Consider the following 14,091-nt stretch of genomic DNA (forward strand, 5'->3'; position numbering starts at 1 on the left):
ATAAAGAGGGGACTCCTCACTCGTGAACGCTGTTTTGGGTTTATGTTTATGTTCAGCTCTTGGAAACCTTCCTCTGGATAAGCAACTGACACAATTATCCAGGTATGTTTTTTAGAACGGTTGTATGGGTGTTTCGACGAATGAGGTTATTTCTTCTCTGGTTTGAATAAAGTAAAAAAAATGAATGAATACCATTGGTCCTTGAATCCCCTCGCCGATGGGTCCTGGTAAACCTGGCAACCCTCGGAAACCAATATCCCCCTGGAAAGGAAATGAAGCCACAAAAAAAAACTTGGAACCAAAGAATACAAATATTGAACTAAATATGACAAATATGATAGCGATTAGAGTCATTTAGATAAATCTGAAACATTTAAAAATATTTACAAGCTGTATTCCTTAGTAAACTGTCCGAAATGCGCACACTTACAGGCAGTGAGAAGACAAAACAACTTAAGGCCCTTACACTAACTTGACATTTTCTGTCTGACAGAAATACGTTTTGAGTTTTTGTACCTTTGGTCCTGGGATTCCTACTCCTTCAGGCCCCGGCTCGCCCATGAGGCCCGGTAGTCCGGGAGGGCCCTGAACAGACAGGGTACAGAGGGTTCAACACAAAGACCCACTGGGCTTTCACACAGGAATTCAGGGGCATGCTCGGAAGCTTCTGAAATGCAATGCATTTCTGGGTAAAACAGGATATTAGTGAGGAACAGAGCAGCAGGGATGTGCTTGGATACCTCAGAATTAGATTGGAGAAAGTGGTATGTCAGACACCGGATTGTTAAGATGAATATGATTGGTGGAAATGTTAAATCCAAGCTTAAGTGAAAAGGTATTTTTATACTCCCACTATGAAAACTAAAGCCTTATGTCAGTTAAATAAACAAAACACCAACAAAGGTTCTCACCCCATATTCACAAGATTGATTAAATATGTACATATTTTATGCTTAAAATAGTTGTTCATTATGTTTTATTTGTTGAACAGGGGCGTAATAAGAGTGGGGAGAATGATCTTACACAGGAGACAGGTCCCTTCTCTGGTGTCTTTAACACTGCATCAACAACTGACATTTTCATTGCCCTGGGAATTCCTGCGACTCTTTCTCACCGGAACATAGAGAAAATAAACTTTTCTCAGACTAATTAAAATTCACTGCTGGCTCCTGTGGAGGTACTTTCCAGTTTATTATTTATTTATGCTAACATAATGTTGCAACACCATAATAATTCTTTTTTGGAATGTGTATTACAAGTAGATAAAATCGTGCAATTATTCAGAAGTCACTAAAACTAAATGTTTTCCATTTTTTTCACTTCATTTTCCAATGTTTTAACATCCTGACCGTACTTACAGCCCACATAGTAATACAACCAAAAAGGCTCTAGCGAGATTAGGCAGGCCTCGAGTTTCACTCTTCTCATTCAATCCCCTTTGGTTTAAGAAAAATCAGGCGCAGAATGTTCAATAAAGAGGCAAAGAAGCTGAGCTCTGGTGGTCTACCATCTGGATGATAGACAGACAGAAGGACAGACGGACGGACCGAGGTCCCAGTGTCTTACCGATGGGCCGGGGAAGCCCTCGCCTTTGGGACCGTAAGGCCCTGATGGACCGGATTCTCCACGGTCCCCCTGGGAAAGAGCACAGGTCTGGGTCAGCTGGCTCCTCCACCGTCTCAATGCCAACACAGGCACCATTACTTCTTTCAGAGACTTCTTTAAAACCTGAGGTGTCTGACCAGCACTACAGTGTGCTACCATTTCAAGGTTTTTTTTAAGGTTTATTGAGATTTTCCCTAGATTCGTGCTGGGATAATTGCCTGCTGTATGTGTGTTATTGCAGTGATTCTGTGTGTTTGTGTGGTGTTTCTGTCTGAGATTTGTTGTTCTGGATGAAGTTACTCTCTACTCACAGACTTAACACAGTGTGGTGATTCTGTCAGTGTGTTGTTGTTCTGGGTGAAGTATGTGTGCATGTGTGTGTTGCTTACTGCTGTCTGTTCATACTTTAAATGTTGCTCTTTTTTAACTCTTCTACATGATTTGTGAAAAGCTCAATACAAAATAAATGTGTCATGATATTATTGTCTATTATTATGATTATTATAATATTATTACTTCATGTGTATACATGCCGTTTCAATATCTGAGCATCCTACCTTGGGACCAGGATGTCCATAACCATTTTCTCCAATAGGACCAGGTGGGCCGGACGGACCGAGATCCCCCTGAAACAGACAATCCACCTCTCGTTATATGAAGTTTGAAGCAGGAGATCGACACTGGACTCCTGGGCTGCCAGGATTATAATTTTGGTACTATTTGCTAACGTTTTTGAGACTCAGAGAGATTCAGAGGTTCAGAATGTACACAATCTAGGACCTTGAATTAACCAATTAAGGGACAAAGCATCTTGGTCTATAGGATGTCCTTGAACAATTTCCTTTGTTCCAATTAGAGGGCCAAGAACAGGTACAATTGCTCAAATGAGATGGTGTATGAACATTGGACCAATGGGATGGCTTAGAGTCTGACCTTTGGTCCAATGATACCACGGCCGGGGAGTCCTGGTAAACCGAGCCGTCCGGGGATCCCGGGTTCACCCTGTTGAAAAGATTGAGCAAATTATGTAGAATCCCACAGATATAGATTATTTTACCATTCAAATTGTCTTTCATCCAGTCCAATAGTAGACAGTTCCAGGTAAAAAATGAAAGGTGCCGCCATGTTTTTGCCCTCATCAATACTTTAAGATAGAAGAATTCTGTTGTTTTGTTGAGCGGCGCTAATTAGCGAATCAAGATTATTGATTGCTATCGATATTATTGTTGAATGGAAAAGAAAGGTAACGCAAATTAGCTTGATGCTAACCTTTGGTCCGGAGGGTCCAGATATCCCAGGAGGACCGGCCAGACCTCTGATCCCTCTCTGGCCTTGGTCTCCCTGAGGGAATACCACCGGGAATACCATCATTAATTACCGGCAAGGACATCATGGAAGACGACCAAAGGGAGAGGGAAAATAACCTTTTTACCTTTTCACCCTGGGTGCCGATTCCAGGAGCACCTTCTGAGCCGCGGAAACCAATAGGGCCAGGTTCTCCCTAGTGGTACAAAGAAACACACACACCAGGCACACACACTATGACGCCAGGTCCTTCAGGGGTCAATATCAGTGATGGGAATAACGGCGTTATAAATAACGGCGTTACTAACAGCTAGGTGCAACGGTTCACAAAAGTCACGGTTCGGTACGTACCTCGGTTTTTAAGTCACGGTACGGTATGGTTCATAGTTAAGGGGGAAATTAAAAAAAACTTCTTGTTTGTAAACAACGGAGAATGGCCGTAGATCAGCAGCAATGAAAACACCTATAAACTTGGTTATGGCATTTGCATTTCTGAATTCCCAGACAGGGGTTGTTATATAAATAGTGTCGTGAGCTGGGTTTGAACAGCTCGTTTTTTTTTCCACAGCAACGGCGATAGTAACACCTGGATGGTGCCTTTTCAAATGCGTGTGCTAGGGATGTGCATTTCTGGCAAAAATACTATTCAATATTTGCTGAGAAGTATTCGAATAATATTCGAACATCTGTCAATCAAGAACCCCCCACGCACGCACGCACGTACCTTGGATACACGCAAACACATTGACACAGGGAGAGGCTTTTATGATTTGTATGATATCAATCTGTTTATTTCAACAAATGCGCGATCAACATTCAACATCAAAATTATTTCAACGTGGGCTTAGGCAGATAGACCTACATGCGCGAAAACCGATCGTTATTTATTTATTTATTTTACTGAACACAGCCTGCATGACGGTGAACTAGACACGTCAAAAAAATGACTTCACACGGTGTGTCTTTTTACAATTTATTTGTTACCAGCATTCGTAGTGTTGATCAGCAGAGAAATAGTCCGCCAAAGACGTTGACGACGCTTAGCAACCGAGGACGCTGGGGTTGATAAATTACCGTAACCGGACTACATGCGTGATACAACAGAAAAAAAAGTAGTATACATTGGCTAAACGGTCTGGGTGGATCTCCGACTTCAAGTTTTAAATTCTGCATCGCAAAACAAGGTTTTACATTCGCCATTTTAACGCTATGTACACCTCTGTAACCGCACCGAAGTGCCTGTACCGTGACGGTTCGGTACAAATACGTGTATCGTTACACCCCTACTAACAGCGTTACTATTTACTATCAGAGATAGAGTTGAGCAGGTTACACAAATTCAAAAGCGTGCATTGTTGGACACACAACGACACAAGTGAGTCAACGAGAAACAGGAATGGCAAGGCCAAATAATTCAATAATCCCAAATAATCCAAAAGTAGCTTTCTTTAAATGGAAGTGTAGCCAATATTTCTCCCTCCAAGAAATTGAAGGAACAAGTGTAGTCGTGAAATGCATGTTATGCAAGGGACAATTTGTATTTCATTTTTATGTACTTAAAAGTACAATAGTTTCTTTCCTTAGTTACTTTCATAATTTGTAACAGAGTAATTCATTGAGTTACTTTTTGGGAGAAGTAACTAGTAACTGTAACTAATAACTTTTTTTCAGTAACTTGCCTAACACTGGTCAATATGCTATCCTGGTCCTAACTGGACGAACAGGGGAGTGTACCTTCTGGCCAGGAGACCCGTCTTCTCCTGGAAGGCCTGGTAGACCCCCCAATCCTGTGGACCCGGGTTCACCCTGAGGACAGAGGGCGTTAGTTATCAGTTATCACTCAGTAATTGGTTATCATTATCATTACTAGTTGGGTTATTATAACCAATCTATTGACAAACTACTGGATTAGTCCCTGTCCCATCACAGAATCAAGAATGCTTATATGTCTCTCAGGATGAACATTAATGAATCGCTTCGTGTCAGTTCATGACATTAAAAGAGCCTCCTCTTCAAAGTTTACCGGATTGGTGATTCATTAACCAACCCCAGCTTCCCAAGCAGAATTTGGGCACACAATTGAACCTTGAAGAGAAAATCGGAAGGCAAAATTGTTGGAGTGGTCGACCAACTTCACAGAGTGTTGGATCACCTTTCCTCCCGGTTCCCCTGCCCCTCGTTCTCCTGTGGCCCCCACTTCTCCTGGAAACCCTTGGTCGCCCTGTCGGATGAAAAACAACACAAGCACTACTTTAAAGAGATGACAACGGGATTGCATTAGACCGTGAATAATGAACCATGTCTGATCCAAGGAGCCGACATCATGTGCCTCGCTTTAGTGTCGGATCATAGCAGTCTAAAAGTACCAGCCAAGTCAAAAACATACAAACCTTAGATCCAGGGAGACCCTCACCTGGGGGTCCCCTTATTCCTGATGGCCCCCGAGGGCCCTCCACGCCCTGGAAGAACCACAAGAAACAGAAGTAAGAATGTGTGCCGTTATTAATGAGTTGTATGTGAACCACTAGAGTGGACGGTTAAACTATGATTGACACTTTGAAAGCACAATGAATTAGCTCAAGTGGAAGAAGAAGAAGAAGAAGAAGAAGAAGAAGAAGAAGAAGAAGAAGAAGAAGAAGAAGAAGAAGAAGAAGAAGAAGAAGAAGAAGAAGAAGAAGAAGAAGAAGAAGAAGAAGAAGAAGAAGAAGAAGAAGAGAAAAGGAAGAACGAGTTTGATGAACACACCTTCTCTCCTTGAATTCCAGCCCCGGTGAGGCCAAGTGGCCCAGGAAGACCTGGAGAGCCATAGTCCCCCTACAGGTGAGGAAAATAATTGCAGGTTAATGAGGTTCACATTGGGGGGGGTTTCTAGCTTTAGCGAAACAAAGAAAATCAACGCAGACACATAATTGATGACATGAGAAAACACATAGCAGTCCTAAATTATTGCTTACAACCAATTCCCGATGCGTTCATCAAAACCAGAGATAATGTTTGTCTTCTGTGCATTCCACACATCTATTTCTAAATTTCCTTTTCCAGAACTTTTCATACTGAACACTGGGATTATATCCTCTATAATGTCAAGGCCATCAACATCTGTTGACACAGTGCCCATCACACAGCGCCAACAGCACACTGCCTTGATGCTTGCTTTTCATACTGAAACCAAAGCACTGTCATTATCCCCCTTGGATGGAATTGCACCACAAAACCTGAGGGAAGACCTACCGGAACAATCCGGAACAATCTGTGACATTTCTCTCCGCGGCTTTACATGTGCGCTGTTCTCTCTCTTTATTTTATTAATTGCTTGGAATACATTCAATTCCTGTGTTGAAACCACACAGTTTGGTCCAAGTATTTGTAATGCCTAAATAATAATTACGCATTCAATTCATAAGTGGTTTATGAACAAAACAAGTGCCACATTTTGGCATAAAGAGTAGTGCCAGCAATTATATACACAGAAAATATGCATAGATAATTACTGTTTGACGGTAATACCCATTCGATATTTAATAGTGATCTGTAAGAAGTCTGTAGTTAACATAATTTTTCTAACTTTGCTTTTAACGGAACAGCTTGCCTAATTCCAAATAGTATTTTCTTCAACTTATTTCGAAGATGATGCATATTCATATCAATTTATCAATATTGATTGCGCAAATGGAAAAATAAAGAGGCTGTACAGTTTGATCAGTATTTAGGTTTCAGTTGTTCTGACAAACTGCCCAACTAGTCGACTAGCATACTGACCAACTAGTCGACTAGCAAAATGACCATCTAGTCAACTAGCATACTGACCAACTAGTCGACTAGCCAACTGACCAACTAGTCGACTAGCATACTGACCAACTAGTCATCTAGCATACTGACCAACTAGTCGACTAGCCCACTGACCAACTAGTCGACTAGCATACTAACTTATCAGTCGACTAGCATACTGACCAACTAGTTGACTAGCATGCTGACCAACTAGTTGACGAGCCAACTGAAAAATTTGTCGACTAGCAAACTGAACAACTAGTCGACTAGCATACTGACCAACTAGTCGACTAGCAAACTGACCAACTAGTCGATTAGCATACTGACCAACTAGTCGACTAGCAAACTGACCAACTAGTCGATTATAATACTGACCAACAAGTCGACTAGCATACTGAACAACTAGTCGACTAGCAAACTGAACAACTAGTCGACTAGCATACTGACCAATTAGTTGACTAGCAAACTGACCAACTAGTCGACTAGCATGCTGATCAACTAGTAAACTAGAATACTGACTTATTAGCCGACTAGCATACTGACCAACTAGACAACTAGCATACTGACCATCTAATCGACTAGCCAACTGACCAACGAGTCTACTAGCCAACTGACCAACTAGTCGAGTGACCTACAGTACCTTGTCCCCTTTGATTCCAGCCCCGACCATTCCTCTCGGGCCCCGGGGCCCCTCCTGGCCTCGCTCGCCCTAGAAAAAAACACAGAGCGAGAGAGAGAGAGAGAGAGAGAGAGAGAGAGAGAGAGAGAGAGAGAGAGAGAGAGAGAGAGAGAGAGAGAGAGAGAGAGAGAGAGAGAGAGAGAGAGAGAGAGAGAACAGAGAGAGAGAGAGAGAGAGAGAGAGAGAGAGAGAGAGAGAGAGAGAGAGAGAGAGAGAGAGAGAGAGATGGGATGAGAGAGAAACAGAGAGAGAGACAGAGAGAGAGAGAGAGGAGAGACAATCAGACTGTCATTTTCTATGGAACATTTCCAGCTAATAATAACAAACAAATAACACCCAAAACAATCATCTTTTATGTGACAAAATACGAACTTCAAATCAAGGCTTAGGCGTCCACAGTAATTTTGGTATATGAATATTAATAAAATCAGTCTGGTTTTAGTGTCTGTGGGACCCTACTGTTCACAGAGTCTGTTACTGATCAATTTAATCCCAAACAGGGTTAATTTATTTTTCCCAGGGAAAACGTGACAGAAAAAAATTGGCAGGATAATCAAACCCATTTCGGCAGGATAATTACTTTTTATCATTATGTGTTTTGTTGTCTCATCTGGGATGTCAACAATAAGATAAGCTGATAATGTCGCTGCAGACAAGTAAACAACAACACTAAAAACAGATCGTAGAGACATTGCTATCTCTAGTTAAAACCACGTAATTTAAATCATGAAATGTATCGACTATTCACACAAAACAAGTGTTTTGCTTCTCTGAGATTCCAGTATTTGAAGTATCAAAACATACGCTTGATGAGGGATTCGGTCTCTAATCCAAGTTGGCACAGAGTACAGAAAGAGGAGGGTTTAGCCATTATTATACTGTGTCCACAAACAACAACGTCTTGTTTCCGAGCAGAGCACTATGAACGACTTGGCCCTGTTCTCTCTCTCTGTGTACCGAAGGTCACACAAGGGACTCCTAGTCGTTTATCAGACTCCTTATCCAAAGTGATTTACATTGAATTAAAACACAGGTCATTAAGGAGCAGGTATTGGTTAAGGCCTCAACATTGTTCTGCTTAGGTACGTAAGCTAAGGTAAGTAAAACTAAGGTAGGTAAGCTGTAGCTTTCAAGTCAGAAGTTGTGCTCAAAGCCCTGATTGTCAATTGACCAATCGGTAAGCCGCAACATCAAGGTGAATGTCGCTTTGCTGTGAGGAAGGAAAATGTTTAGGGTGTGGGACTTCAAGCCATAAAGGAGCCTTTGACTGATCGGCATTTTCGTGAAAGGGCTCTGCAACCAAGTCTCTATATGATACACGCTGATGTCTGCAACCATGTCGCTATGTTACGTGCTGCAGTCGTTCAAGGTCATCTTGCTCAAGGATGACTATGGGCTAGGCAGCGTGGGGACACTGGGGATTGAGCTCCTTCCGGCCTTGGAGTCCTACACTCTAAACACACCATTTCCCTACCCACCACAACATCAACATCTATCTCCGTGTTCGACTCTGTGGCTCTGAGCTGTTAAACCAGGCACCGCGCGAAGGATCCGGAACACGCCTGGACGCGCAGCCGAGAACACCTGGTGCTGAAGATAGTGCAGTCGCAAAGGGGGTTTCGGAAGAGCCACTGGGTTTGATTCCCAACATATCCTTGCATTTAAACAAATTTTCCCAAGAATTTTGTTTTGCCTTGTTTTGCACCATTTCAAATAGATTACCTTTTTGATTTCAAATTGAATTGTTTGATTCCCTTTATTATGTGACGGTGTACCGGAGTCCACCGTAAAAAAACCTGTTTGTTCTCTCAAGGGGTTGGAGATCTTAGGAAGGATGGGGCTGAGGTTTTTCTGCATGTGGGGGGAATGGTGGGAGGGGGGTTGTGAGGTGTGAAAGGAAGCGTGCCCCACCTCTCCTCCACCTCCTCCACAGCTACCACCAGCACCACCTCCTCCAGTGCCAAGAGGAGCTACATCAGATGATGTATGGGCCGACTGTGGTGGTGGTTGTGGGAGAGTTTAATAAAAGATTTGTCTGTGAATAACGGTTTTCCAGGGACCTCGGCCGTCCGCCAAAAGCAATAACGCGTCGTCCTTACGCGGCTCACGTGAACCTCAGCACAGCCAGGTTCTATGGTCTCACACGCGGGGGCCTGGGGGTGGACAGGGGCACCTGGATGTGCAGAAGCAATGACAGGGTTCGAGGTGGGACCTGCATCTGTAATTGCTCAACCCTACCGCTCTTGTAGGGTAAGTGTGTGTGTGTGTGTGTGTGTGTGTGTGTGTGTGTGTGTGTGTGTGTGTGTGTGTGTGTGTGTGTGTGTGTGTGTGTGTGTGTGTGTGTGTGTGTGTAGGGGGGCAAGGGGAGGTGTACTTGTGTAGGATTGTGTTTTATAGTCTAACATGGGAGGTGGGGTTGGGCCACTGGATGTACAGATAAAATGACAGGGTTCGAGGTGGGACACAATCTGTAATTGTCAAACCCTAAAGGTTAGTGAGAGTTTGTGTGTGTGTGTGTGTGTGTGTGTGTGTGTGTGTGTGTGTGTGTGTGTGTGTGTGTGTGTGTGTGTGTGTGTGTGTGTGTGTGTGTGTGTGTGTGTGTTTGTGTGTGTGTGTGTATGTGGGGTGCGGTTGGGTGATTGTGTGTGTGTGCGTGCGTGCGTGTGTGTGCGCATGTGAGTGAGAGGACGTGTCTTTGCAAAATCCCCCCTGCACGGTGGTATCAGCGATGGAATTTCAGTGTTGTCTGCCAGGTCCTTGTAAAAACAAAAATATGCAAATATTTAATTACAGAACAAAGTCAAGAATGGGACCCGTGTGTGCGAGCGTGTGAGTGTGTGTCTGTCCCTTGTGTGGTTGAATTTATGAGTGAGTGTATGCACATGTGTTTGTGTTTGAGAGTGGGCTTCCCATGAAAATGCAAATGTAATGTATACTTCCATTAATGTTCCGGAAATCATTAAATGCTTTTTCTAATGTGATTATATCATACGATAATAACGATGATAACACGGATATTCCATAAAATGACACAAGGAACATTGTGGGAGATTTCCCTTCCTTCACGGGACAAAGGAACACATCGGTGGTGGGACGAATTAATCGGATCAATGCAGCACAGAGACATCGGAAACGTCTGGCGTTCCGGATCGTCTGTAGATCACAGCTCCGCGTCTTTCTCTGGGATCTGAAGCCCAGACGCTCCCCAGATGTTTAGCTACGGGGGGGGGGGGGGTCCGGGGAAGGAAAATTGGGAACGAGAGAAATGGAACGAGATGAAGGAAATGCGTGACTTACTTTGGACCCCGGTAGGCCCTCGCCGAGGGGCCCCTTCTCCCCTTGGACCCCCTGTGGCCCTTGAGGCCCCTGGGGAAAAGTAAACAAACAAACAAACAAACAAACAAACAAACATCGTTTAGTAGGTGTAACCTGGGAACAGACAATTTTTACCCGAAACTCTGGTAATTGGTCAAGGACAATGTCATTGGTTGAAATGACAGAAGCCGCAACGCGATTCGCTAGCTCCCCCATCTGGCAGTAGCTGGCACTAGCTTCCTCTGAACACTGTGTTGTATGTTTAAATCAAATATGAACAGATGATATATATAAGGGATATGCCCGACTTTGCGGAGGCAGTCGAACGGTTCACGCCTCCGCGTCGTCCATTAATTCCTGATAATGGTTACCTCGAAGGGCATTATCCCGCTTGCACGGTCGCTTGCCAAAGAAAATAAATTGAGACCATTCATTTATATTTTCATGCGTTTAACAATCCAAATATAACGTTTTTCACAAGCCATAACTTTGTTTCCCTGGTAACGCCTGAGGTTTTGACTGATTCCTGGAGCAACCATTACCCTCCCGTAAGGTTCTAATGCAACGGATCGTTGTTCACTACTCCAGTACTTAGGACGGACCTTAGCTACGACTTGGCAACGGGAGGTTTTCTAGTCCGCTCAGCTATTAGCCAGAGAGCTAACGTTATGCATTGTACATATTTATAATTTGAAATTCGTCCCAGCCTTTATACCACATATACTCTAGGGCAGGGCTCTTCAACAGGGGGTCCGCGACCCCTAGGGGGTACGCGGAGGTACTGCAGGGGGGTCGCGAAAGTTTTTGTTGATTAGACTTTTTTTTTATATTCCCCCCGCAATTGTTTCCACAAATCGAAATGTCTTTAACTACACATTAACATGAATCCAACACATTAGCCGCGTTTACATGGACACTTTTGATCCGATGGAGAGAGCTTTTCTCTGCCTGCTCCTTCAATTAAGAAGAAGGATAGTTTGATACGAAACACAATTTTATACAATATATAAGTAGGGGGTCCCCGCTCCATCTCTCCGTCAGTTTGGGGGTCCTTGGCTGGGAAAACGTTGAAGACCCCTGCTCTAGGGTCTATAGCATATACCCGCCTTGTCTGATTACAGTTTAATTCATTTTTAACAAATTAGCAGCTCTCGTTTTGAAGACGGAATCACCGCTCCACTCGTTTCAATGGGAAACGTGACTGTCTATGCTTAAACATAAAGTGTACATATTTATAATTTGAAATTCCTCCCAGCCTTTATACCACAGATACTATCAGGTCTATAGCATATAACCGCGTTTTCTGATTACAGTTTAATGCATTTTTCTCAATTTACCATCTCTCCTTTTGAAGGCTGAACCGACAATTTGACTGGAAGGTGTCCGTATATCAGGTAGATATATACATATTAAACTATACAATGCCATTCAAAATCGTCAGCATTTTTTACAGGACGTTGAAAATGTCTGAAATCCCATTTACATTTATTTATTTTTTCCATGTTTTTCAAGGTTGTTTCCAGGTTTTGTCAAGAGGAACTTAAACCACATGGTCCTACTCACCGGTGGTCCGTGCTCCCCAAGGCCCGGAGGGCCGGGTGGGCCCAGTCGTCCCTGGAAACCGATGTCACCCTGCACAGTAGAGGTGGAGGAGGAGGAGGAGGGGGAGGAGGAAGAGGAGGGGGAGGTAGAGGATGAGGTAAGGGAGGAGAATAAATCAGAGGCAGAGTAGGGGAGGAAGAAGCGGAGAAGAAAGAGGAGGACAAGGACAAGGGGGAAGATGAGCAAGGAGGAGGGGAAGAAGGAGGATGATTGGAAGGAGGAGAAGGGAGGAGGAGGGGTGGTGAAGGAAGAGGAGGAGGATGAGTGAGGGGAGGCATATAAGGAGGAGGAGGTGGTAGGGTAGGACGTGAGGAAGAGCAGGATGGGAGGATGGTGGATGATTAGAAGGAGGAGTAGAGAGGAGGAGGGGTGGTTGAGGAAGAGGAGGAGGAGAATGATGGGGAAGAGGAGGAGAAGACACACAGATGAGGTCAGTGACTGTCCTTCAACTTCCTCCATGCGATGATCTTCTGCTACAGACGGGAGCGAGTGTCACCTTGGGTCCTGCCAGTCCGATCCCAGTCTCCCCCTGGACCCCAGGTGGTCCTGAGAGTCCCCGGTCCCCCTGAGAGAAGAGAGAGGGTAGGGGACAGACATGAACCAGGTGAAGACAAAGAAACACATGGATACGCAAATATACTATGATGGACAAGTGCCTTCATGCATATAGGCTCAATGTGGAACCCTGGTCTGCGGCGGGGTAAGACCACGTGAGAGCAATAGGTTTACACACACACATACAGAGAGACACACACACACACACACACACACACACACACACACACACACACACACACACACACACACACACACACACACACACACACACACACACACACACACACACACACACACATACAGACAGACACGGACATAAAGAAACACACATGCACACCCATTCAAACACATTCACGCGCATGCACACACATTCACGCGCATGCACATTCACACACAACCAAACAAACAGACACGCACACATATAGAGAGGGAGACACACACAAACACACGCTCACACTTAAAATGCATACACACACATACAATCATACACTTAGTATTAAACACACACACACACACACACACACCCTGTGCCTACTTTCCCAGCCCCACTAGTAAAAGTGAACTGGGTTACTATGCAGGTTTGACATCCGGTTAAAGGGAACAGAGGCGTGATTTTCAGGTGTAGAGAAGACATTCCCTTGCTCCGGTGCTTTATTGGTAAAGAATGACTGAGACAGCGGCCATAAATCACCAGGCAAGGATACAGGAAACAGAAAAAGGCTCAAGGAACCTTCTAGTAGCTAGCATACCTGTGTTTAGTGCTTCCTTCATTTCCTTTATTTCGTTTTTTTGCCTCCTCCCCCGTTGCTGGTTTGGGCAAGTCAGGGCCCGGGGTTGGTGAGCCAGACATTAGCTTTTGGCGGTTGACATTTAGACGATGCATACATACATTCTTCCTAAACCATTTGGGCGGGGTTACACTGAGCTGCCAGTATGCGCTGCTCTTCCCCTTGCTGACGGCCGAAGCGCTTGTACGTAGCTGAATGAGAGGCTAATAGCCTGACAGGCTAATGACAGGCCGCGCTGACCCCCTTGTTGAGGGGAGAGGGGTTTAAAATGATTGCCTGGTGATTGACTGACAGCGAGTCACAAGTATGTCTATCGGACAGTTGCTAATGATATACAAGTCCACACGCACGTACAATGCTCGGTGAGGTATGTAGGCTGACTTCTAAGGCGCACATGCGTGTGTCAGGACGCAGCTGGTGTCTGGAATAATTTGAGCCAGATTTATTCAAATCCGATTTCACCTTCGTGGT

General features: G+C 44.2%; 1 protein-coding gene across 2 annotated transcripts in view; it reads right to left on the bottom strand.

The window, feature by feature from the left end:
* LOC132456442 (collagen alpha-1(XXVIII) chain-like) overlaps positions 1-14,091 on the bottom strand; it is a 30,352-nt gene that overhangs the window by 6,427 nt on the left and 9,834 nt on the right. For both annotated transcript variants that reach the window (XM_060050792.1, XM_060050791.1), the window contains exons 12-26: positions 12,771-12,839; positions 12,236-12,304; positions 10,655-10,723; positions 7,319-7,387; positions 5,656-5,724; positions 5,301-5,369; positions 5,063-5,131; positions 4,645-4,716; positions 3,038-3,106; positions 2,875-2,946; positions 2,539-2,607; positions 2,163-2,231; positions 1,567-1,635; positions 517-585; positions 193-261 (exon numbers count right to left, since the gene is read on the bottom strand). In XM_060050792.1, coding sequence (XP_059906775.1) covers positions 193-261; positions 517-585; positions 1,567-1,635; positions 2,163-2,231; positions 2,539-2,607; positions 2,875-2,946; positions 3,038-3,106; positions 4,645-4,716; positions 5,063-5,131; positions 5,301-5,369; positions 5,656-5,724; positions 7,319-7,387; positions 10,655-10,723; positions 12,236-12,304; positions 12,771-12,839 — 1,041 coding nt within the window. The remainder of the gene's footprint in view (positions 1-192; positions 262-516; positions 586-1,566; positions 1,636-2,162; positions 2,232-2,538; positions 2,608-2,874; positions 2,947-3,037; positions 3,107-4,644; positions 4,717-5,062; positions 5,132-5,300; positions 5,370-5,655; positions 5,725-7,318; positions 7,388-10,654; positions 10,724-12,235; positions 12,305-12,770; positions 12,840-14,091) is intronic.

This window comes from Gadus macrocephalus, chromosome 4 (genome assembly GCF_031168955.1).
Source record: "Gadus macrocephalus chromosome 4, ASM3116895v1".
Classification (NCBI taxonomy): domain Eukaryota; kingdom Metazoa; phylum Chordata; class Actinopteri; order Gadiformes; family Gadidae; genus Gadus; species Gadus macrocephalus.